The sequence below is a fragment of the Nomascus leucogenys genome, chromosome 9 (genome assembly GCF_006542625.1).
Source record: "Nomascus leucogenys isolate Asia chromosome 9, Asia_NLE_v1, whole genome shotgun sequence".
NCBI classification, from domain to species: Eukaryota; Metazoa; Chordata; class Mammalia; order Primates; family Hylobatidae; genus Nomascus; species Nomascus leucogenys.
The window spans coordinates 99,953,468-99,980,219 of record NC_044389.1 but is presented as its reverse complement, the minus strand read 5'-3'; the positions used below and the strand labels follow the sequence as shown (position 1 = coordinate 99,980,219).

Genomic DNA, 26,752 nt, shown 5'->3' with positions numbered 1-26,752 from the left:
ACTTGCGTGGGCCTGCAGGGGAGAGTGAGTGGGAGTTACTGGCATGGAAGTGAAAGATTCCGATTTGTTTCTGCCCAATTCTGACAGCAGGTGGAGTATGGCCGTGGCTGCAGAGAGTCTGATGTCAGAGCGATCAGGCAGGAGGCTGCTATGAAATTATTCAAGTAAGAAACGATAAAGTTCCAAATAAAGACAGCAGCTCTGGGGGTCCTCACAGAAAAGGCAGCTGGAGTGGAAAGCTATTTTTGAAATAAGAGATAGGCAGAGCAGGAAGAACCCTTGAAGGAGATTGAGAAGCAATGAATAGAGAGAGGACCAGAGAAAGGATGAAGACATCCAGGAAGGCAGGACCAGGTAAGGTGGTGAAGCCACGGGGAAGTTAGGAAGAAGTGGTCACTAGGTCATGTAACTCTAGCTCTGCTGAGCTCAGCAAGAGGGATTTCTAAGGAATCATGTGAGGCAGCATAAAAGGGAGTTTAAAGACATGTGCATGGCAAGGGGAGGTATCTCCAAGGTTCGGGAGAAGATTGTGACTTGAAGGAGAAATAGGGCTTAAGAAGGGTTTTGCTTTGAATGGCAAAGCCTTCAGTGATTTTGAGAGCTGAGAAAGAACTAGAAGAGATGAAAGACTCAGCATAAATGGAGGGAGGTGTGAGAGGAGGTGATAAGGAATGGGCTCCAGTGAGAATGAGAAGGGGTTCATGGTGGGGCAGAGAAACTGCAGGAGGACACCGCCATGTCCTCTTAGGAAAGGGGGCAGGAGGAAGACCACTCGGGAAGGCATGCTTCCCTGACAGCCTGCTTTCCCTGTGAAGCCAGCCGCTGGGGCCCTGCTAGGAGGACGGCATGCAGGTCGGGGGAGGGGCATATGGAGTGTGCTGGGAAAAGCTTCCTGCAGCAGCTGCCAGGGGAACAGGAAAAGGACCATCTGGGAAACATGAGGAGCCCAGCAGAGGATGGAGACCACTGACCTGGGTGGTGCCAGTCGGCCTGATGACAGTGCCCATGGGTAGCTGGGGGCATCTTGTCTGTATCTTCTTATTTACTCTCATCACACTCTGAGTCGTTCTTTCTGAGACAGCGTGAGGGCCTCCTAGAGGCTCCGGGAGCCAGAGCTGCAGGCTGGCTTCCCCAGTCTCGTCTCTGGCATTCGAGCAATGCCAGCCTCTCCATTCATCCCTTACCAGAAATAATCTGAGATTTAATTTATGGATTTACCACCAAACCCCTCCCCACAAGATTTTGATGGGAATGTGATCTTCAGCAAAGGACAAAACACTCTCCAAGAAAATAATTCTTATAATTTATGAGTATTCTCTCTTTCCATACTCTTATCATCTCACAGACAAGTTTGGAAACAATTTGCCAGTGTTTTGTGACGCTGAGCGCATTTCCAGATATAGCCTATGTGGGGGAAAATCCCTCTTGTTGACCTATTACTGAGGCATCATCTAACACTGCAGAGAATACGTGAGTCTTCTGACCATGTCCCTCACCATCCTGTTATCCTAAGACAGTCCTGGCTGTCTGCTTGCCTATCTATCTATGCATCTATCAATCATCTATCCATCTATCCTATCTATCTATCTATCTATCTATCTATCTATCTATCTATCTATCTATCATCTATCCATCTAATCTATCAATCATCTATCTAATCTATCATCTATCTATACATTTATCTCATCTATCTTCTGTCTATCTATCTTCTATCCATTTAATCTATCTATCCATCTATCTATCTGTCTGGCTGTCCGTCTGTCCGTCCGTCCATCCGTCTGTCCATCTGTCCATCTAACCATCCATCTACCTACCTACCTACCAACAAAACTACCTATTTATTTGAGACAGAGTCTTGCTCTGTTGCCCAGGCTGGGGTGCACTGGCACAATCATGGCTTACTGCAACCTTGAACTCCTGGCTCAAGAGATTCTCCCACTTCAACCTCTAGAGTAGCTGGGACTGTAGGCACACAACACCACACCTGGCTAATCTTTAAATATTTTTGGGGTCTTGCTATGTTGCCCAGGCTGGGCTTGAACTCCTGGGCTCAAGTGATCTTACCAAAGTGCCTTGACCTTGGCCTCCTAAAGTGCTGGGATTATAGGTATAAGCCACTGTGCCTGGCCCAGGCTTTATAAAACAATGTCGAAAATAACATGCTACACCATTACTTTCCTCACTTTTAAAATACAAAAAAACTGGCCAGGCATGGTGGCTTGCATGTCTGAGCAGGCAATAATTTATTTTTTTTCTCCTCTGAATCAATTAAAAAAATGCAACTAAATGTGACCAGTTTGAGAACATAATTTTAATATATCATTTATAAATTCAGTATTGTATTAGTTTTATAGACAATAACGGCATTGGGCATCTCAGCACTTTGGGAGGGCAAGGTGGGCAGATAGCTTGAGCCTAGGAACTTGAGACTAACCTGGGCCACATGGTGAAACCCTGTTTCTAAAAAAAAAATAAAAAATAAAAATTAGTCGGGTGTGGTGGTATGCACTGTAGTCCCAGCCACTTGGGAGGCTAAGGTGGGAGGATCACTTGAGCCGGGGAAGCAGAGGGTGCAGTGAGCTGAGATCCGGTCACTGAATTCCAGCCTGGGTGACAGTGGGGCCCTGTCTCTTAAAAAAAAGAAAAGAAAGAACTGCATTAAGTAAATAGTAGTAAAGACCACCATTTATTTATCTACAAGGTAGTAAAGACTACCGTTTATTTATCTACATGGTAGTAAGGACCACCTTTATTTAGCTACATATGGCTTTCCTTCCAACTAGTGGGAAAACAGGAAACAAAATGATACGTTATTATCATTGCTATGTCTCAATTCGACAGAGACAAGGAATCATACAATTAAACATGATGAAGCTCATGAAGCAGGACACATTTAAACGTTAACAAAAGTTTGTAATTTTAAAAAGCTGGCATGGAAATGAGATTATAAAAAGGTGTAGCCAGTTTCTGGTTATGTACAGGAGGCAGTGATAAAATTAACCATAATGAAAACTACCTCAATGGCTTCCTCCTGGGGCTGATTTATAATATGCTCATGCTTCTTGCTCCTCAGAGAGAGAAAGAGCTGTTCAAGTACTCGTGTGTGTGTGTGTGTGTGTGTGTGTGTGTTTGCGTGTGTACTGTACTGTACTTTTCTTAGCTTTCAGAACAAAGAAAATAAGTGGGTTGGGTGTGGCTGCCCATGCCTGTAATCCCAGCACTTTCAGAGTCCAGGGTAGGAGGATCTTTGAGCCCAGGACTTTGAGACGAGCCTGGGCGACATGGTGAAACTCTATCTCTATAAAAAATACAAAAATTGGCCAGACTTAGTGGTGCATGCCTATAGTCCCAACTTCTCAGGAGGCTGAGGTGGGAGAATCACCTAAGCCTGGGAAGTTGAGGCTACAATGAGCTGAGATGGTGCCTCCAAAAAAAAAAAAAAAAAAGACCATGGAGTAAGTAGTCTATGTAGGAAGTACAAAAAGCAGCTGGATTTTGATTTTTTTTTTTTTTGTTATTTGTTTAACTCAGTTATTCAATGAATTACTCACTGGGCATCTACCACTGGCAGGCATAGGGCAGAGACGTGGCAGGACTGAGATGATGAAGACACAGTCCTTGGCCTTCTGGTTTTCACCTTTAGTCAGGGAGATAAGGTGTACTCCCAGATATGGTAGGAAAGGGGGTATCATGGAAAGATCCAGAACCCTCAGCTGGCGGGTTGTTTAATCTGCTGCTTTTGGTTACTGATAAGGACGTGAGGGACAATAAGTGAGATGAGGACCTGTGGCTCCAAGAACAGGAGCCAGAGGTCGTGGAAGGCACGGGAGGTAGAACGACCAGCTCTGGGCTCAGGCAGCTCTCAGACCACTCGGCAGGAGCGCATGCGTTTCCCTGTAACACTGGGCCATGGCTGGGACCCACAGATGCCGAGTCTGCTCCTTTCCGACCTGCTCCGAGTGTCTTCTTCTGCTTCTGCATCCTTTCTGTTCTTCTACCTGGCTTACAGAAGGCCTGGCACAGCTCAGCCTGCATCTCAGGACCATTCAGCTGTGATTCTCAACCCCTGCTGGGTTCTTAGTTCAATCCCAGGAAAAGAAAGGGGACAAGAGCTGTTGGGTCCCACCTGTGGCCATACTGTAGACTGGTTACCCCTGAGCTGGGTGCCCACTCCAGATCCAACAGCCATGGCCTGGAGGGATGGGGCCACAGGACACAAGCCCCTTGGCTGCCAGGGGCAGGCGGTGTGACTTACATCTCCAATGGACATTCAGGAAAGACCTCCCAACCATGTCACATACAGGCTGCCCTTCCCATTTAGGAAGGGTTTGAAGACAGATTGGCAGAGAAGGTGGAAAGCCCCAGGTGGAAAACAGAAACTGAGGTAGACCAGAACACAGCAAAAAAGAAGAACACTCAGAAGGAAGGTGAGGCCAGGCATGGTGGCTCACACCTGTAACCCCAGCACTGTGGAAGGCCAAGGTGGGCGGATCAGTTGAGGTCAGGAGTTCGAGACCAGCTTGGGCAACATAGCGAGACCCCGTCTCTACTAAAAATAAAAATAAATCATTTGGGCATTGTGCTGTGTGCCTGTGGTTACAGCTACTCAGGAGGCTGAGTTGAAAGGATTGCTTGAGTCTGGGAGGTCAAGGCTGCAGTGAGCTGTGATTGCGCCACTGCAGTTCAGCCTGGGTGACAGAGTGAGACTGTTTAAAAAAAAAAAAAAAAAAAAAGAGAGAGAAAAGTTGAGGCTGTATCCTGGAGGCCAGGGAGTGTGAGTTGGCAGAATGGATTTTACTCTATAGGCCAAGGTGAGCCAGGAAGGGACAGAAAGAACTGGAGCTCCACCTCAGGAAGACCCAACGGGCAGTTTGGTGCATGGTGTGTTGGAGAGCAGAAACTTGAGGTAGAAAGTCTAGCTTCTCCTTCTGAAATCTGGCTCCAATCCTACATCAAAGGCTAAAGACGTGTACCCCAGAGGGGGGCTACTGCAGTGGTCTTGGTAGAGATCACCAGGGCCTGTGTCAGGGCATGGGCGTGGCAATGCTATGGGCACACATGGGCAGGGGGAAGGAATGCCAGCATGCATGGGCACAGAACCGATGACTGTGACATCAGGCTCGCTGCAGCCATATTCCACTCATGGAGATATAAGAAGGGGAGAAGAGACCAGGCACAGTGGCTCGCACCTGTAATCCCAGCACTTTGGGAAGCTGAGGGGGTGGATCACGAGGTCAGGAGATCGAGGCCATCCTGGCCAACATGGTGAAACCCCGTCTCTACTAAAAATACAAAAATTAGCTGGGTGGAGTGGCACGTGTCTGTAGTCCCAGCTACTCAGCAGGCTAAGACAGGAGAATCACTTGAACCCAGGAGATAGAGGTTGCAGTGAGCCCAGATCACACCACTGCACTCCAGCCTGGCGACAGAGTGAGACTCCATCTCAAAAAAAAGAAAAAAAAGAAGGAGAGAAGAAGGTTGTGTGTGACTGCTGCGTAGGCAGAAGGAGACTGCTGGCAGAGGGCACCCCACTCAGGTGCTGGGTCCTGGAGGAACCCTACAGAGCCTTGAGAGGAGACAGTGAAGTGTCCAGCTGTCAGGGCCAGCAGGGTGGCCATGAGGAGCAGAACACGCAGCGGTGAGGACGCTGGACAGCCATGATGGACAGATGTGTGGGTGTCACTGCAGACCCTGCAGTTCAAGCTTTCATCACAAACACCTCACTAAGAACAGTGCTGCTCCGCAACAGTGAGGGATAGTAAAACCACACATTGCCTCCTTCAGCATCTTAGTAAAGGGAAAGGTGGGGACAGTGGATGTTGAAGGTAGCTGTGAAGGAGAATACAAGAGGCCGACAGTGAGCACATGGGCCTAAAAGCCACGTCTGGCAGAAGAAGGGGTGCACACAGCCGGCCGTGTGGGAAGCCCTGTGTGTATAAATGCTGTAGCCTCATCCCTTCCTTACCAGGGAGGACCTGGACAACTGCAGAAGCCACCAGAGGCCCAGGGTCAGGGGATTGTCCAGCCCTGAGTGGAAGGGGTTGGATTTTACTCCAAGTACAATGGGAAAACCATTGAAGACCCAAGCAAGGTGACTTGGTCACCCTCACTTTGTAAACACTCGATTACTGGTTTGGCAAGAGTGAGATGGGATAACCCGTTAAAAACCTACTGCAGTGCCTGAGGGGACATGGTGGTATCCTGGATTTGTGAGGTGGCAATGCAGATGGAGACACCAGGCTCATCAGAAGAATGAGATTCAAGGAGAGAAGAATCAAGGACAATTCCTCGAGTTTTGGCCTGAGTTTACAGTGGTATCAACTTAGGTAGACGTTTATTCCATTGATCACGGGAAGGCCAAAAATATCAAGCTCTATGTGTCCATACTGAGTTGGAGGTGCCTGACAGGCCTCCAAGCAGAGGTGTCGTCCAAGCCCCCATTTCAGTGGGCAAGGTCTGGGCTGGAGAGATGGAATCGGGAGTAATTAGAGCATTGGAAGCCAGGGGCCTAGATGAGATGTTTAGGACCAGAAAGAAGAAATGTGGGCACAGGACAGACACTGGAGCCTCCTGAGAAGAAGGAACCAAGAGATAGAAAGAAAGAAAGTCAGGCCAGGCATGGTGCCTGTAATCCCAACACTCTGGGAGGCCGAGGCGGATGGATCACCTGAGGTCAGGAGTTCGAGACCAGCCTGGCCAACATGGTGAAACCCCCGTCTCTACTAAAAATACAAAAATCAGCCAGGTGTGGTGGCGCATGCCTGTAATCCCAGCTACTGGGGAAGCTGAGGCATGAGAATCACTTGGACCTGGGAGGTGGATGTTGCAGTGGGCCAAGATCATGCCACTGCACTCCAGCCTGGGCAACAGAGCAAGGCTCTGTCTCAAACAAACAAACAAAAAAAGAAAGCCAGGAAACATGATTCTCAGGCCCATGATTATTTATTTATTTATTTATTCACTTTTTTGAGACAGGGTCTTACTCTGTCCCTCAGGCTGGAGTGCAGTGATATGATCACAGGTCACTACAGCCTTGACCTCCTGGGCTCAAGTAATCCTCCTGTCTCAGTCTCCTGAGTAGCTGGGACTACAGGCATGCACTACCATACCCAGATATTTTTTTAACTTTTATTTTTGGTAGAGATGGGTTCTCGCTTTACTGCCCTGGCTGGTCTTGAATGCCTGGTCTCAAGTGATCCTCCTGCCTTGGCCTCCCAAAGTGCTGGGATTACAGGTGTGAGCTACTGTGCCTGGCCAGGCCATCATTTAGATGGAATAGTATGCTCTTAGCACAGAAATGCATTTTACACAAGTGTTCTCAATTCTAACCCAGTATCAAGAAAAGCACAGTCCCTCAAACCTTCTTTGTGAACTTTTCTGTGAGAGCAGAAGGGGCAAGATGACATCTACAGACATCACAGTCTGTGAGACAGATCGAAAAATCAAGAGGGCAAGAGAGAGGATAAAGCCACACTGGCCCACTTATTAGTCTTTGGGAGTGACCCTGTCCACTTATAAGTGAGGCACAGGCAGTGCCCTGGACTCTGACCCAAACAAGATGAACATGCTCTCCATTGCAGAGGAAAGGGATGGTTGTACACAGAGTGAGACAGCCCCTCCTTTTCTCTCACACACAGTGAACTGATAGTTTAATCAAATTCAAATGTGGTGTGCCTCACAGGGAAAATAGACGTCATGTCCCAGCTGTGGGTAAATTCACTGCTATCACCATCCAACAATAAGTGGATTCCAGATCAGGTTCCAAGATGGCTGAATAGGAACAGCTCCAGTCTGCAGCTCCCAGAGTGAGCGACGCAGAAGACGGGTGATTTCCGCATTTCCAACTGAGGTACTGGGTTCATCTCACTGGGGCTTGTTGGACAGTGGGTGCAGCCCACAGAGCAGGGCGGAGCATCGCCTCACCTGGGAAGCGCAAGGGGTTGGGGAATTCCCTTTCCTAGCCAAGGGAAGCTGTGACAGACGGTACCTGGAAAATTGGCACACTCCCACCCTAATACTGCACTTTTCCAACAGTCTTAGCAAATGGCACACCAGGAGATTATATCCCGTGCCTGGCTCGGAAGGTCCCACACCCATGGAGCCTCATTCACTGCTAGCACAGCAGTCTGAGATCAAACTGCAATGCGGCAGCGAGGCTGGGGGAGGAGCGCTCGCCCTTGCTGAGGCTTAAAAGCGGCCGGAAAGCTCGAACTGAGTGGAGCCCACTGCAGCTCAAGGAGGCCGGCCTGCCTCTGTAGACTTCACCTCTGGGGACAGGGCATAGCTGAACAAAAGGCAGCAGAAACTTCTGCAGACTTAAACGTCTCTGTCTGACAGCTCTGAAGACAGTAGTGGTTCTCCAGCACGGAGTTTGAGATCTGAGAATGGACAGACTGCCTCCTCAAGTGGGTCCCTGACCCTTGAGTAGCCTAACTGGGAGGCACCTCCCAGTAGGGGCCGACTGACACCTCATACAGCTGGGTGCCCCTTTGAGACAAAGCTTCCAGAGGTAGGATCGGGCAGCACCATTTGCCGTTCTGCAATATTTGCTGTTCTGCAGCCTATGCTGGTGATACCCAGGCAAACAGGGTCTGGAGTGGACCTCCAGCAAACTCCAACAGACCTGCAGCTGAGGGTCCTGACTGTTAGAAGGAAAACTAACAAACAGAAAGGACATCCACAACAAAACCCCATCTGCACGTCACCATCATCAAAGACCAAAGGTAGATAAAACCACAAAGATGGGGAGAAACCAGAGCAAAAAAGCTGAAAATTCTAAAAATCGAGCCCCTCTTCTCCTCCAAAGGAATGCAGCTCCTCGCCAGCAATGGAACAAAGCTGGATGGAGAACGACTTTGACGAGTTGACAGAAGAATGCTTCAGACAATCGGTAATAACAAACTTCTCCGAGCTAAAGGAGGATGTTCAAACCCATCGATAAGAAGCTAAAAACCTTGAAAAAAGATTAGATGAATGGCTAACTAGAATAAACAGCATAGCGAAGACCTTAAATGACCTGATGGAGCTGAAAACCATGGCACAAGAACTATGTGATGCATGCACAAGCTTCAGTAGCCAATTTGATCAAGTAGAAGAAAGGGTATCAGTGATTGAAGATCAAATGAATGAAATGAAGTGAGAAGAGAAGTTTAGAGAAAAAAGAGTGAAAAGAAATGAACAAAGCCTCCAAGAAATATGGGACTATGTGAAAAGATCAAATCTACGTCTGATTGGTGTACCTGAAAGTGACGGGGAGAATGGAACCAAGCTGGAAAACACTCTTCAGGATGTTATCCAGGAGAACTTCCCCAATCTAGCAAGGCAGGCCAACATTCAAATTCAGGAAATACAGAATGCCACAAAGATACTCCTTGAGAAGAGCAACTCCAAGACACATAATTGTCAGATTCACCAAAGTTGAAATGAAGGAACAAATGTTAAGGGCAGCCAGAGAGAAAGGTCGGGTTACCCACAAAGGGAAGCCCATCAGACTAACAGCAGATCTCTTGGCAGAAACTCTACAAGCCAGAAAAGAGTAGGGGCCAATATTCAACATTCTTAAAGAAAATAATTTTCAACCCAGAATTTCATATCCAGCCAAACTAAGCTTCATAAGTGAAGGAGAAATAAAATTCTTTACAGACAAGCAAATGCTGAGAGATTTTGTCACCACCAGGCCTGCCTTACAAGAGCTCCTGAAGGAAGCACTAAACAGGGAAAGGAACAGTCAGTACCAGCCACTGCAAAAACATGACAAATTGTAAAGACCATCAATACTAGGAAGAAACTGCATCAACTAATGAGCAAAATAACCAGCTAACATCATAATGACAGGATCAAATTCATACGTAACAATATTAACCTTAAATGTAAACAGGCTAAACACTCCAATTAAAAGATACAGACTGGCAAATTGGATAGAGTCAAGACCCATTAGTGTGCTGTATTCAGGAGACCCATCTCATGCGCAGAGACACACGTAGACTCAAAATAAAGGAATGGAAGAAGATCTACCAAGCAAATGGAAAACAACAAAAAAGCAGGGGTTGCGATCCTAGTCTCTGATAAAACAGACTTTAAACCAACAAAGATCAAAAGACACAAAGAAGGCCATTACATAATGGTAAAGGGATTGATACAACAAGAAGAGCTAACTGTCCTAAATATATATGCACCCAATACAAGAGCACCCAGATTCATAAAGCAAGTCCTTAGAGACCTACAAAGAGACTTAGACCCCCACACAATAATAATGGGAGAGTTTAACACCCCACTGTCAACATTAGACAGATCAATGAGACAGAAAGTTAACAAGGATATCCAGGACTTGAACTCAGCTCTGCACAAAGTGGACCTAACAGACATCTACAGAACTCTCCACCCCAAATCAACAGAATATACATTCTTCTCAGCACCACATTGCACTTATTCCAAAATTGACCACATAGTTGGGAGTAAAACACTCCTCAGCAAATGTAAAAGAACAGAAATTAAAACAAACTGTCTCTCAGACCACAGTGCAATCAGACTAGAACTCGGGATTAAGAAACTCACTCAAAACTGCTCAACTACATGGAAACTGAACAACCTGCTCCTGAATGACTACTGGATACACAATGAAATGAAGGCAGAAATAAAGATGTTCTTTGAAACCAGTGAGAACAAAGACACAACATATCAGAATCTCTGGGACACATTTAAAGCAATGTGTAGAGGGAAATTTATAGCACTAAATGCCCACAAGAGAAAGCAGGAAAGATCTAAAAATGGACACCCTAACAACACAATTAAAAGAACTAGAGAAGCAAGAGCAAACACATTCAAAAGCTAGCAGAAGGCAAGAAATAACTCAGATCAGAGCAGAACTGAAGGAGATAGAGACACAAAAAACCCTTCAAAACATCAATGAATCCAGGAGCTGGTCTTCTGAAAAGATCAACAAAATTGATAGACCGCTAGCAAGATTAATAAAGAAGAACAGAGAGAAGAATCAAATAGACGCAATAAAAAATGATAAAGGAGATACCACCGATCCCACAGAAATACAAACTACCATCAGAGAATACTATAAACACCTATACGCAAATACACTAGAAAATCTAGAAGAAATGGATAAATTCCTGGACCCGTACACCCTCTCAAGACTAAACCAGGAAGAAGTTGAATCCCTGAATAGACAAATAACAGGCTGTGAAATTGAGGCAATAATCAATAGCCTACCAACCAAAAAAAGTCCAGGACCAGATGGATTCACAGCCGAATTCTACCAGAGCTACAAAGAGGAGCTGGTACCATTCCTTCTGAAACTATTCCAATCAATAGAAAAAGAGGGAATCCTCCCTAACTCATTTTATGAGGCCAGCATCATCCTGATACCAAAGCCTGGCAGAGACATAACAAAAAAAGAGAATTTTAGATCAATATCCCTGATGAACATCGACACAAAAGTCCTCAGTAAAATACTGGCAAACCGAATCCAGCAGCACATCAAAAAGCTTATCCACCATGATCACGTGGGCTTCATCCCTGGGATGCAAGGCTGGTTCAACATATGCAAATCAATAAACGTAATCCATCATATAAACAGAACCAAAGACAAAAACCACATGATTATCTCAATAGATGCAGAAAAGTCCTTTGACAAAATTCAACAGCCCTTCATGCTAAAAACTCTCAATAAACTAGGTATTGATGGGATGTATCTCAAAATAATAAGAGCTATCTATGACATACCCACAGCCAATATCATACTGAATGGGCAAAAACTGGAGGCATTCCCTTTGAAAACTGGCAAGAGACAGGGATGCCCACTCTCACCACTCCTATTCAACATAGTGTTGGAAGTTCTGGCCAGGGCAATCAGGCAGGAGAAAGAAATAAAGGGTATTCGATAAGGAAAAGAGGAAGTCAAATTGCCCCTGTTTGCAGATGATATGATTGTATATTTAGAAAACCCCATCGTCTCAGCCCAAAATCTCCTTAAGCTGATAAGCAACTTCAGTAAGTCTCAGGATACAAAATCAATGTGCAAAAATCACAAGCATTCCTATACATCAATAACAGACAGAGAGCCAAACATGAGTGAACTCTCATTCACAATTGCTACAAAGAGAATAAAATACTTAGGAATCCAAATTACAAGGGATGTGAAGGACCTCTTCAAGGAGAACTACAAACTACTGCTCAACGAAATAAAAGAGGACACAAACAAATGGAAGAACATTCCATGCTCATGGATAGGAAAAAAATCAATATCGCGAAAATGGCCATACTGCCCAAGGTAATTTATAGATTCAATGCCATCCCCATCAAGCTACCAATGACTTTCTTCACAGAATTGGAAAAACTACTTTAAAGTTCATATGGAACCAAAAAAGAGCCCGCATTGCCAAGACAATCCTAAGCCAAAAGAACAAAGCTGGAGGCATCATGCCACCTGACTTCAAACTATACTACAAGGCTACAGTAACCAAAACAGCATGGTACTGGTACTAAGACAGACATATAGACCAATGGAACAGAACAGAGCCCTCAGAAATAATACCACACATCTACAACCATCTGATCTTTGACAAACCTGGCAAAAACAAGAAATGGGGAAAGGATTCCCTATTTAATAAATGGTGCTGGGAAAACTGGCTAGCCATATGTAGAAAGCTGAAACGGGACCCTTCCTTACACCTTATACAAAAATTAATTCAAGGTGGATTCAAGACTTAAATGTTAGACCTAAAACTGTAAAAACCCTAGAAGAAAACCTACGCAATACCATTCAGGACATAGGCATGGGCAAGGACTTAATGACTAAAACACCCAAAGCAATGGCAACAAAAGCCAAAATAGACAAATGGGATCTAATTAAACTAAAGAGCTTCTGCACAGCAAAAGAAACTACCATCACAGTGAACAGGCAACCTACAGAATGGGACAAAATTTTTACAATCTACCCATCTGACAAAGGGCTAATATCCAGAATCTACAAAGAACTTAAATTTACAAGAAAAAAATCAAATAAACCCATCAAAAAGTGGGCAAAGGATATGAATAGACACTTCTCAAAAGAAGACATTTATGCAGCCAACAGACACGTGAAAAAATGCTCATCATCACTGGCCATCAGAGAAATGCAAATCAAAACCACAATGAGATACCATCTCACACCAGTTAGAATGGCCATCATAAAAAAGTCAGGAAACAACAGGTGCTGGAGAGGATGTGGAGAAAGAGGAACACTTCTCCACTGTTGGTGGGACTGTAAACTAGTTCAACCATTGTGGAAGACAGTGTGGTGATTCCTCAAGGATCTGGAACTAGAAATACCATTTGATCCAGCCATCCCCTCACTGGGTATATACCCAAAGAATTATAAATCATACTGGTATAAAGACACATGCACACATATGTTTATTGGACACTATTCACAGTAAGACTTGGAACCAACCCAAATGTCCATTAATGATAGACCAGATTAAGAAAATGTGGCACATATACGTCATGGAATACTATGCAGCCATAAAAAAGGATGAGTTCACGTCCTTTGTAGGGACATGGATGAAGCTGGAAACCATCATTCTAAGCAAACTATCAGAAGGACAGAAAACAAAACACCGCATGTTCTCACTCATAGGTGGGAATTGAACAATGAGAACACTTGGACACAGGGTGGGGAACATTACACACTGGGGCCTGTCGTGGGGTGGGAGGAGCGGGGAGGGATGGCATTAAGAGATATACCTAATGTAAATGACAAGTTAATGGGTGCAGCACACCAACATGACACATGTATACAGATGTAACAAACCTGCACGTTGTGCAGATGTACCTTAGAACTTAAAGTATAATTTAAAAAAATAATAAGTGGATTCCATACAAGATGTTTTCTTCTTCTTCTTCTTTTTTTTTTTTTTTTGAGATGAAGTCTCACTCTGTCGCCCAGGCTGGAGTGCAGTGGCACAATCTTGGATTACTGTAACCTCCACCTCCCAGGTTTAAGCGATTCTCCTGCCTCAGCCTCCCAAGTAGCTAGGATTACAGGCATGTGCCACCATGTCTGGCTAATTTTTTTTTTTTTTTTTTTTTTGTATTTTTAGTAGAGATGGGGTTTCATCAGTTTCATCATGTTGGCCAGGCTGGTCTCCAATCCCTGACCTCAAATGATCAACCCACCTCGGCTTCCCAAAGTGCTGGGATTACAGGCATGAGCCATAAGATTTTAGTAGGTGGCCCAAAACTGACTGTTGTTTCTCTTTTTAATTATTAAACATACCAAAATAATCAAAAGAGTAAATTTCAAATGTCTCACTATAAAAATGTTAGGTAAGTGAGGTGATAGATGGGCTAATGTGCTTGATTTAATCAATCCGCCTTGTATACATACATCACATCACATTGTACACCATAAATATATACAATATTGCATCCATCAAAAATAACAATAAAAACTGAAAAAAATATTAAACATACCTTGGAATCCTGATACTATTTGGACAACATCTTCATATACCATTAGAGTGGCAGAGCGTTCTGGAAGCAGGCCAAGGCTCAGAGAAGAAAATACTGCAGGAAAAAGAAATGGGTAGAAGGGGATTTTGATATTTACATTTAAGTGCCTACTCTAATTTTTGGGATACTCTGTAGTTTTTGTATTTTCTGATTTCAAATCAATTAATACGATTAATTTTTAGTTAGATTTGCAAAAGACCTTCAAAATGCTACAAGTGTATTGCAATATCTCATATAACAATTACTTGCCCTACAATGGTCAACTTTTTTCATTTGTTAGAAGTTTTCTTTTTTTTTTTTTTTCTTTTTTCTGAGACGGAGTCTCGCTCTGTCACCCAGGCTGGAATGCAGTGGCGCAATCTCAGCTCACTCTAACCTCCGCCTCCCGGGTTCAAGCGATTCTCCTGCCTCAGTGTCCCGAGTAGCTGAGATTACAGGCACCTGCCACCATGCCCAGCTAATTTTTGTATTTTTAGTAGAGACAGGGTTTCACTGTGTTGGCGAAGCTGGTCTCGAAATCCTGACCTCATGATCCACCTGCCTTGGCCTCCCAAAGTGTTGGGATTACAGGCGTGAGTCACTGCGCCCAGCCAGAAGTTTTCAGTAAAGTAACTAAGCCTCTTCACATTAGGAGTCTACGAAAGTTATCATGTATACACTACATGAATGTAGAATATATAATGTTATATGTTAACATTAAGAATGGCTTTAAAAATGTGTCTAGGTTAATGTGTACCTCATGGTAAAAGAATATTCCCCCAATCCTGGGAACTAATAACATGATAGAAATTGTGCTTTTCATGTGTATTTTTTTGAGACAGAGTCTCACTCTGTCACTCAGGCTGGAGTGCAGTGGCACGGTTAGAGCTCGCTGCAGCCTTGACCTCCCAGGCTCAAGTATCCCTGCTGCCTTGGTCTCTCAAATAGCCAGGACCATGGGCGTGCACCACTGCACCCAGCTAATTTTCAAAATTTTTTTAGAGACGGGGTCTCCCTATGTTGCCAGGTTAGTCTCAAACTCCTGGGCTCAAGCAATCCTTCCCACCTTTGCCTTCCAAAGTCCTGGGATTATAGGCTAGAGCCACCGCACCTAGCCAAGTTATGCTATTTTAAAACTCTTGCTTAAGTACCTGGATTTCTAAAAAATTGTAGAAACCCCACAAATTTCTGGGTAAAACATATGAATTTAAGAGAAAAACAAATAAGTGCATTATAGAATAATAATCATCACTCACATTACTGAACCTTTACTAACAGGCCAAACATTATTCTAAGTGCTTTAATTTTAGTAATTTATTTAAGCTTCAAAACAGCTCTATGACTTAGGCATTATTATTATTATTTTTGAGACGGAGTTTCACTCTTGTTGCCCAGGCTGGAGTGCAGTGGCGTGGTCTTGGCTCACTGCAACCTCCGCCTCCCAGGTTCAAGTGATTCTCCTGCCTCAGCCTCCCGAGTAGCTGGGATTACAGGCACCTGCCACTATGCCCAGCTAATTTAAAAAAAAATATTTTTAGTAGAGACAGGGTTTCATCATCTTGGCCAGGCTGGTTTCAAACTCCTGACCTCAAGTGATCCATCTGCCTTGGCCTCCCAAAGTGCTAGGATTACAAGCATCAGCCAACATGCCTGGCACCTGAAGTAGGCATTATTAACATGCCCATTTCACAGGTAAGGAAACAGGTTTATAGATGAGGAAGTAACTCACCCAGTATCCCACAGCTAATAAATGCCAGGGCTAGGATTTGAACTCTGGAGTTCTCAACCACTATGAGACATGGAAAAGTTGGCCTAGAGAGGTAAATGACGTTCTGGGAAAACAGCAGGATCTAGAAGATAAGTGCTAAGAAGATCAGTCACTTCACAGTGCTGGCTCTTTTTTTTTTTTTTTTTATGGAGTTTCGCTCTTGCCACCCAGACTGGAGTTCAGTGGCGCAATCTTGGCTCACTGCAGCACTGCAGCCTCTGCCTCCCACGTTCAAGCTACTCTCCTGCCTCAGCCTCCCTGGTAGCTGGAATTATAGGTGTGCATCACCATGCTTGGCTAATTGTGTATTTTTAGTAGTGATGGGGTTTCGTCATGTTGGCCAGGCTGGTCTCAAACTCCTGGCCTCAAGTGATCTGCCCTCCTGGGCCTCCCAAAGTGTTGGGATTACAGGCGTGAGCCACCGTGCCCGGTTAAGCAGTGCTGGCTCTTAGTGCCATAGGGCACCAGTGAGTTGGCCGTGGATGTGACCTCTTTTCACTCATCCTCCACACAGTCAATTTATTTGGCTGTCATCATATACGAGGCTCAGATCTACATCCTGGGTGGAACAGATCAGTGTTAGAAGCAGCCTGTGCCTTCAAGAGTTATGCATTACAAGGGTACTAGACTTGAAACAAGTAGCTGTATGACAAGCAGCATGGGCCAGGTACCAGGGTACCGGGAGAAAGACAAGAATAGCAGCTTGGTGCTGCAGAAACAGCCTGGGAGTTCCTCGAATATTAAACACAGAGTGACCCCAGGATGCAGCAATTTCACTCCTACATATAAACCCAAGAGAACCAAAAACCTACGTTCATACAGAAACTCACACATCAATGTTTGCAGCAGCATTATCCGTAACAGCCAAAAAGCGGAGACAACACACATAAATGTCTATTGGCTGATGAATGGATAAAGTGTGGTATTGTCTATATGAGGGAATATTATTCACTCATGAAAGGGAAGGTGGTACTGACATGTGCTACAACGTGGATGAATCTTGAAAACATCAGGCTGAGTGAAAGACGCCAGACACAAAAGGCCACGTATTCCAAGATTCCAGTTCTATGGGATGTGCAGAGAGACAGAGGGTAGATAGGTGGTTGCCAGGGGCTGGGAGGTGTGGGAAAGTCGATGCTAATGGGTATGGGGTTTTGGGGGTGAGGAAATATTCCGCTATTAGTCACTGTTGGGAGGAATCCCAACTTGGGTAAATCTCACATGACCACTTCATAGGTAAACTATTATCAGCGATCCTTTCACCTAAGGCACAGGGCACCTCCTGGCGAGGAGGAAAGGGCAGGATTGTCCTTGCAGATGCTGCTGGTAGGAAGCAGCACACCTCAAAACCCGGGCTACAAAACAAAACAAAACAAAACAAAACAAAACAAAAACAAAACCACAAATTAGCTGGGTGTGGTGGCATGCACCTGTAATCCCAGCTACTAGGGATGCTGAGGCAGGAGAATTGCTCGAACCTGGGAGGTGGAGGGTGTAGTGAGCTGAGATCGCACCACTGCACTCCAGCCTGGGCGACAGAGTGAGACTTCATCTCAAAAAGAAGGAAAAAACCAACAAATTTGCCAAGAGAACAATGCAGACAAACACAGACAGGGTAGAAATGCCAGACTCCTTCACAGAATGACACGTTGCCCAAGGCGGCCGACCACGAGATATGGAAGGGAGCGGTGGCCAGGGCAGGAGGCTCTGTGTCACGTTTACTTCATCTTGAGGCCACTGAAGAATTTTTGGCAGGTACATATTTTAATACATGAACTGCACATATATATTTTCATACTCAAATGCTCAGTCATATTGGGGGTGGTCTGTGGGGTAGAACAACCGGACTGGAGGCTATTGCCATAGTCCTGGACCATCGCTAAGGACCTGGGCCAGGGCGATGGCTGCAGAGACAGCAATAATTAAGATGTAGAACGACAGCCTTTAGTGGATGGATTGCATCTCCTATGGCTAAGTTTATTCTTACCTGCCTGCCATAGGTGGAGGTGTTTTCCTTATGCTGGGTTCCTCCCTCTCCTCCCTTCCTTGAAAGTGAAAAAATCCTCAACACATCTCCAGGAACTATTGTTAAGGATGAAAAATGAAATCCATTTCCGGGTTTCGTAAGAATGCTCATGCACACACAAGCAGTGTGCTGCACACGTGTGGGAAAGAAAGCATTTTTTAGTTTCAAATTTTCAACATATTTTAGAAGAGGCTCCCAGCTCTTCTCACTTCCTTGCCCAGTTATCTGAAATACCAGAAGTGTTAGTCTTCACCTCCAAAAATATGCACAAAAGCAAATTGACTCTGCTTTTCACAATAGGCCAAACTTTTTTGTCTAAATTTTGGAGATGTTTCCTGTTAAGTTCTAGTTAAGAGTATAACATGGTTTGGATCTGCGTCCCTGCCCAAATCTCATGTCGAATTGTAACCCCCAGTGTTGGAGGTAGGGCCTGATGGGAGGCGATTGGATCATGAGGGCAGTTTCTCATGAATGGTTTAGCACCATCTCCTGGTGCTATTCTTGTGATTGTGAGTGAGTTCTCACGAGATCTGGTTGCTTAAAGGTGTGTAGCACCTCTACCCTCTCTCTCTTCCTCCTGCTCTGGCCATGTGAAATGTCTCACTCCCCCTTTGCCTTCTGCCATGATTGGAAGCTTCCTGAGGCCTCCCCAGAAGCAGAAGATGTCATGCCTCCTGTGTCTCCTCCAGAACTGCGGGCCAGTTACACCTCTTTTCTTTATAAATTTCCCAGTCTCAGCTATTTCTTTATAGTGGACTAATACAGAGTATCTTTATTATATTGAAAAAGCAAGCACAGAAAAATAATCAAAGACAGGGGAAGATTCTTAGAAATTATTTAGACTAATTAACTTGATTTCAGAAACAAACACAAGCTCAGAAAGTGTTGATGGGCCAATATGTGTGGGGCCAGCCAGGGGTGGGCAGGCCTGGGACCCAGGTGTCCTAAACTCAATTAAACTTCATTATTCCTATGACTTGACTCATTTGTAATAGTACAGATACCAGCCGGGCACAGTGGCTCATACCTGTAATCCCAGCACTTTGGGAGGCCGAGGCAAGTGGATCACCTGGGGTCAGGAGTTCAAGACCAGCCTGGCCAACATGGCAAAACCCCATCTCCACTAAAAATACAAAATTAACCAGGCGTGGTAGTGTGCTCCTGTAATCCCAGCTACTCGGGAGGCTGAGGCAGGAGAATTGCTTCAACCTGGGAGGTGGAGATTGCAGTGAGCCAAGATCACGCGACTGCACTCTAGTCTCGGCGACAGAATGAAACTCTGTTTCGAAAAATAAAAAAATAAAAAAAACAGATATGATGGGAATGGTTTTTCTCAAATGACCACGTTAACAGAGTCAAAATGAATGTGATCAAAGTGCAGTAGCTGCTCATTATTCACCAACTCTGTATTTGTAAACCTCCCTACTTGCTAAAGCTTATTTGTAACCCCCAGATGTATTCAGGGCCAAGCTTTTCATGTTTTTAAGCATTCTCTTGGTGATTTTGCTATTTACTTATTTATTTTTAGAGATGGAGTCTTGCTGTGTCATCCTGGCTGGAGTGCAGTGGCTCCATCCCAGCTCACTGCAGTCTCCACATCCTGGGTTCCAGCTCCTCTTGCCTCAGCCTCCAGAGTCACTGGGATTACAGGCGTGATTCCACCATTCCAAATGACCCCTAGTGTAGTGCTGTCTAATGTTCCTAAGCAGGAGGAGGTTATGACTGTGCCTTATGGAGAAAACACGTGTGTTCGATCAGCTTTGTTCGGGCATGAGTTATGGAGCTATGGGCTGTGAGTTCAATATTAACGAATCAACAATCTGTATATCAAATAAGATTTCTTTAAGCAAAGACAACATAAAACAAAGGCATGTACTATTGATTGGTTCATAAAAATGTTGTGACCAGAGGCTTGCAGGAACTCAGCCCTGCATTTCCCTTGTAGCAGCGGTTCAGTATTTGCTCACTCCATGTTTGAGGTGGCTGTGGACCATAACTACTGCAAACAACGAGAATGGACTGATGGGCTTTGTGTAGCTGTTCTCCCGAAACAGGCAGAGACAGCCTAAACGTCCCTTGGTGATTTCCAGTGACTTCTCAGCATGGACGATGGGAGTGTCAAATGTTTATTTTAATTTACTTTATTATTTTTTGAGACAGGGTCTTCCTCTGTCACCCAGGCTGGAGTGCAGTGGCGCCATCTCAGCTCACTGCAGACTCGACTCCAATGTTCCCTTGGATATAACCTAGTAAAGGCCACCTGTCCTGTTGTGCGGGCCCTCCTGGGGTCCTGTCTCAGGCCCACTGTCCTCCACTCTCTGCTGGAGATCATAGTTAACACTGCTGATAAGCCAAACTAAACCTCTCGCCCAGATCTCTCTCTTGAACCCCAAGTTCATTTCAAACTAAAGGCCGAATATGCTCACTTGGTGTCCCAGTGGCAATTTCAACTAAATATACCCTAAACTTAGCTTATAATCAATGACCCTGACACCCGTTCCTCTCCTCCCATTTCCCCAAGCTCCATCTATCTTTGTCTAAGCCTGCAGCTTGGGGAGATGGAGTCAGAGAGGGAGGGAAGGAAGGAGGGAGGGAGGGAGGGAGTGAGGGAGGAGACTTCTTTAATTCACGCCATCATTGCAATCAACTTTAGGAAAACGTGGTGTGGCCAGTTCCCCAACTCCATAGCTTGCCCCTGCTGGGACCACCTGCTCTGTCACCAGCTGAAAACCCGAGGTCCAACCCACATTCCTTCTATTTCATCCTTTTCCTTCCCTCTCTCTTGTCCATTCTCCAAGGCCTGCTTAATATCTCTCAGGTTTACCCCCTTTTCTTATGAACTGTCCTAGATGATCTCCATTGTATCTGTATCAAATCCACTTTCCATAGATCAAAAAGCAGTGGCCTCAAGCTTTGCTAAATACTTTTTTTTTTTTTTTTTTTTTTGAGACGGAGTCTTGCTCTGTCGCCCAGGCTGGAGTGCAGTGGCATGATCTCGGCTCACTGCAAGCTCCACCTGCCGGGTTCACGCCGTTCTCCTGCCTCAGCCTCCCGAGTAGCTGGGACTACAGGCGCCCGCCACCACGCCCGGCTGATTTTTTGTATTTTTAGTAGAGACGGGGTTTCACCACGTTAGCCAGGATGGTCTCGATCTCCTGACCTCGTGATCCGCCCGCCTTAGCCTCCCAAAGTGCTGGGATTACAGGCATGAGCCACCGCGCCCGGCCAAGCTTTGCTAAATACTTTTATTCACAGTATCTGGTGGAGGGGGAGAGGCGTTTGCTCGTTAAAATGCAAATTCTTCCCCTCCCCATATGGAATGGTGGAGTTCTGGAATCTGTATGTTTTTATTTATTTTATTTCATTTTATTCTTGAGGCAGAGTCTTTTTCTGTTGCCCAGGCTGGAGTGTAGTGGTGTGATCATGGCTCACTGCAGTCTTGAACTCCCAGAATCAAGCAATCCTCCCACCTCAGCCTCTTGAGTAGCTGGGACAACAGGTGCACACTAAGATGCCTGACTAATTTTAAAATTTTTTGTAGGGATGCAGTCTCACTATGTTGCCCAGGCTGGTTTCAGACTCCTGGCCTTACGCGATCCTCCCACCAGCCAATGCCCTCTGTGTTAGAGAAAGATGAGGAATGCCTTACCAGGTAACCGGATTGGCTTCCATGGGGCAGAGTTTGGCACATAGGCATGCTTCGAGGCGGTGACGATCAACTGACTGCCCAGCTTATATTGGAACTTGATAAAGGCAACGCCATCGGTCCCCGAGGTGCCAGAGGCGATGGAGGCCTGGTTGGTGAAGATCTCGATCAACGCATCCGCTACGGGCTGGTGGGTGCTGGCGTCGCTGATGTGCACCTTTAGCGTCACCTCTGGAGGTAGAGAAAGCACAAAGAACAGCTACTGTCAATGGGAAACATCCACAGCAACTCTGGTATGACTGTGACGGGAAGTGGAAGGAGGGCTCTGTAAGGACATCAAGGTCGACACTCAAAATATGCAGTTTTTATCAGGGACATTTTCTCCTTAGAGTTCTACTTTTTACTTCACACGATTTCCCATTTTCTTCAAAACCACAGCCTGTCCCAAACTGCTTTCCTCTTTACTCCTTCCTGCTCACATCAACAAATGATCACGAGAAAAATTCTATACCTTAAAACATTGGGCAACCAATGCAATACTTTGTGTGTGTCTGTGTGTGTTTTGAAACAGTCTCACTCTGTTGCACAGGCTGGAGTACAGAAGCATGATGACGGCTTACTGCAGCCTCGACCTCCTGGACTCAACTGATCCTCCCGCCTCAGCCTCCTGAGTAGCTGGGACTATAGGTGTGTGCCACCACACTGGGCTAATTTTTGCAGAGATGGGGTTTTGCCATGTTGCACAGACTGGTTTCAAACTCCTGAGGCTCAAGCGATCTGCCCACCTCAGGCTCCCAGAGTGCTGAGGTTACAGGTGTGCCCCACCGTGCCCGGACAACAATACTCTTTCAATGGTGTTTGGGCTACCACAGTAAGGGCACAGTGGGCTGTGGTATTTGCAGCTGTATCCTTCTCTAGTCCTGGGAAATGCGGCAGAAGTAACCCAGGATCGTGCACTGGTAATCACAAACACTAGACTGAAAAGAAGTGAAAACTACTGTTAAAAGGGAGGACCCAAAGAGCAGAACAAGAGAAGGTTAGAAAAAGAATAATAATAATAATAAAAAAGCATCATGATTGGAATGACACAATTGCAGTAGCTTGTGTAGGTGCTTACTCCGCCAGCATTACACTAAATGTTTCTGTCTATATGTTGAGACATATAGGTAGATGAAATCAAGTTAGGAATATTGGCAAAAACAGATCCTGAATCTGGGAAACAAATAGAATGTTATAAATTGCTAAAAAATTAAAATAGAAAGGCTAATTTACATTTACTCAGGCAAGGGATAGTTATTGAACTTTTACTCTGTGCCTAGAATTGTAACTACACAGCTACAGCGAAGGAGAGGATGCGTGAGTAAACAGGAAAGCACCACGGCTGAGGGGGAACAGCATGTGTGGAGGCTCAGAGGCAGGAAGACGCCATGTTTCCTGGAGAAACAATGGCAGGTTCTGAAAGCTGGATAGAGAGCGTGAGAGGCGTAGGAGGCTGGAGAGGGAAGTAAGGCCAGATCACACACGGCTTTATGAGCTCCCTAAAAGGATTATTCTTTATTCTAAAGGCAATGGGAAGTCACAAAGGTTTTAAGAGGGGAGTGGAGATCAAACTTATGTTATAGAAACATGTGGCTCTGCATGAAGAATGGGCTGAGGAAGAGGCAAGGCTGGAGAACAAGCATCCGATTAAGACGACTCTGTGATAACCCAGGACTGAGATGGTGGTAGACCAGACTCCGGCAGAATGATCATGTCAAGGGTGCTGATTCCAGAACTATGTGGGGGAGCAACTCAGAAGTGCATCCTGCTCCCATAAACCCTATTTACTTAGGTAGGAAGCGAGCAGCTGGTGTGATGTATGTCCACCTGGTCACTTGCAAGCACCACATGCCATGCTTTTTGAGCTGCCTCTGATCTGAAAGACTTGGGATAGGAAGGTGGGGAAAGGACTAGCAAAAAATGAGGAGGTGGCCAAGGAGGCTCGTGTTCAGCACCTTCCAGAGTGGAGCTCAGTGGAGTGCCCATCAATGAGCCGGCTGCAGGCTGGCTGGGTACAGAGCAGCCTGAGAGCGAGGATGAGGAAGGAGTGCTGGGTCAGCCTTGCAGGTATTGCCCAGTGGCACACACCCTGGACTTCTGCAATTCTCAATGGAGGTTTGAATCTCAGCTCCACCATGTGCTAGCCATGTAGCCTTGGGCAGTTTATTTATCTTCTCTAGGGCTCAGTTTCCCCATTTGCTAACTGGGAATGATAAACACGCATAGCTCAACATATAGGTAGAAACACGTAGTGTAATGCCTGGCGGAGTAAGCTACTGCAATTGTGTCATTCCAATCATGCTGCTTGTAAACATTCCAACATGATGCTTGGGGATACCAGATTTGGGGCTCAGAGAGGGGAGTTAGAAAGAAGAAATATATAAAACTAAAGGGACAGGTGAGACAACCCTCTCAGAGAATATTAATGCCTTTGTTTGTTTGTTTGTTTAGATGGAGTTTCATTCTTGTCACCCACGCTGGAGTGCAATGGCGTGATCTCGGCTCACTGTAACCTCTGCCTCCTGGGTTCATGCAATTCTCCTGCCTCAGCCTCCCGAGTAGCTGGGATTACAGGTGCCCACCACCATGCCCCACTAGTTTTTTGTACTTTTAGTAGAGACCGGGTTTCACCATGTTGGCCAGGCTGCTCCTGAACTCCTGATGTCAGGTGATCCACCTGCCTCGGGCTCCCAAAGTGCTGGGATTACAGGCATGAGCCATCACGCCTGGCCTGAGTATTAATACCTTTACATAAAGAGTTCTATCCTACACTGGGGCAACCATATTGAGAAGAACTTCTTTTTGTTGGAGAATCTCCACCTTGGTAACTTGCCAACTAGCTGTCTCATGATACTAAAGCAGTCTTTTCAATACTGCAAATTTCAGTTAGTCAATCATTTTTCACCCATTTTTTTCCACATGTTGATTTAATACATTTCTTGAGTAGATAACCACAGACAAGACTTAAAGAATCCTAGACCTAGCTAAATCATCCACCTGCCTTTGAGGACCTTTGAGCTATGGGTGTGTACCAAAAAAATTTCTTAAAACGTTTTACGAAGAACAAATAAATGCTACAGAAACCAACCTTGGCTACTTCATACTATAGGAGAAAACTAACATCCAAAAAGGGATAAATCAGCATCATGAAAATCAAGGATATGATATCACGGAATACATTTAGTCAATTCACTTCAATCCAGTCAGGATGTGCATGACACACACACACACACACATTTTCTTTTATTTATTTTTTTTATTTTTATTTTTTGAGATGGAGTCTCACTCTGTTGCCCAGGCTAGAGTGCAGTGGCGCAATCTCAGCTCACCACAAGCTCTGCCTCCCTGTCTCACGCCATTCTCCTGTCTCAGCCTCCTGAGTAGCTGGGACTACAGGTGCCCACCACCACACCCGGCTAATTTTTTGTATTTTTTAGTAGAGACGGAGTTTCACCGTGTTAGCCAGGATGGTCTCGATCTCCTGACCTCGTGATCTGCACGCCTCAGCCTCCCAAAGTGCTGGGATTACAGGCATGAGCCACCGTACCCAGTCCCCACACACAGATTTTCTTATTTAACTTGGTCCTCTGTGTCCTCAAGTAGTATACTATTCCTTTTTTAAATTTTAAATTTTTATTTATTTCCATAGGTTTTAGGGGAACAGGTGGTGTTTGGTTACATGAGTAAGTTCTTTAGTGGTGATTTCTGAGATTCTGGTGCGCCCATCACCCAAGTAGTGTACACTGTACCCAATGTGTAGTCTTTTATCCCTCATCCTCTCCCACCCTTTTCCCTGAGTCCCCAAATCCACTGTATCATTCTTAGTCCTTTGCATCCTCATAGCTTAGCTCCCACTCACGAGTGAGAACATATGATGTTTGGTTTTTCATTCCTGAGTTACTTCACTTAGAATAATGGTCTCCAATTCCATCCAGGTTGCTGCAAATGTAGTTATTTCACTCCTTTCATGGCTGATTAGTATGCCATAGTATATATATACCACATTTTCTTTATCCACTCGTTGACTGACGGGCATTTGGGCTGGTTCCATATTTTTTGCAATTGCAAATTGTGCTGCTATAAACATGCATGTGCAAGCATCTTTTTCACATAATAACTTTTTTTGTTCTCGGTAGATACCAGTAGTGGGATTGCTGGATAAAATGGTAGTCCTTTTTTTTTCATAGGTTTTTGGGGAGCAAGTGGTATTTGGTTACATGAGTTAAGTTCTTTAGTGGTGATTTGTGAGATTTTGGTGTACCCATCACCCGAGCAGTATACACTGAACCCAGTGTGTAGTCTTTACCTAAGTAGTATACTAAATTATAACATAAATTAACTCATGCTGCATTAATAACCACATAGCAGAAATCCTGCAATGATGATTTATGCAATTTTATGGAAATGCAACATTTACTAACAATTGGGATCACAAGGTCTTCACTGTTTGCTGAGAAGGCGAAACTGCTGAGATTTGAGGGAAAAACAGGTTTTATGAATAAATAGAGAAAGGGGGAGTTCCACTCTAATCAACGCCCTAGATTCTACCACTTAAATTTCTTCTAACATGGGAAGCATAGTTTAAGTTCTACAATTATATACATTAAAAGAGATTGTTTAGTTCTTCACTTGGTATGATCAGAGAGAACAAAATGTCAGTATGATTCGGTAATTCTTTTTTTTTTTTTTTGAGACAGAGTCTCACTCTTGTTGCCCAGGCTGGAGTGCAATGGCACAGTCTTGGCTCACTGCAACCTCCACTTCCCGGGTTCAAGCAATTCTCCTGCCTCAG

General features: G+C 45.0%; 1 protein-coding gene across 1 annotated transcript in view; it reads right to left on the bottom strand.

Moving 5' to 3' along the window:
• FAM171A1 (family with sequence similarity 171 member A1) overlaps positions 1-26,752 on the bottom strand; it is a 160,225-nt gene that overhangs the window by 50,975 nt on the left and 82,498 nt on the right. Inside the window, exons 2-3 of the mRNA XM_003257677.2 lie at positions 21,925-22,152; positions 14,464-14,556 (exon numbers count right to left, since the gene is read on the bottom strand). Of these exons, the coding sequence (XP_003257725.2) occupies positions 14,464-14,556; positions 21,925-22,152 (321 nt within the window). The remainder of the gene's footprint in view (positions 1-14,463; positions 14,557-21,924; positions 22,153-26,752) is intronic.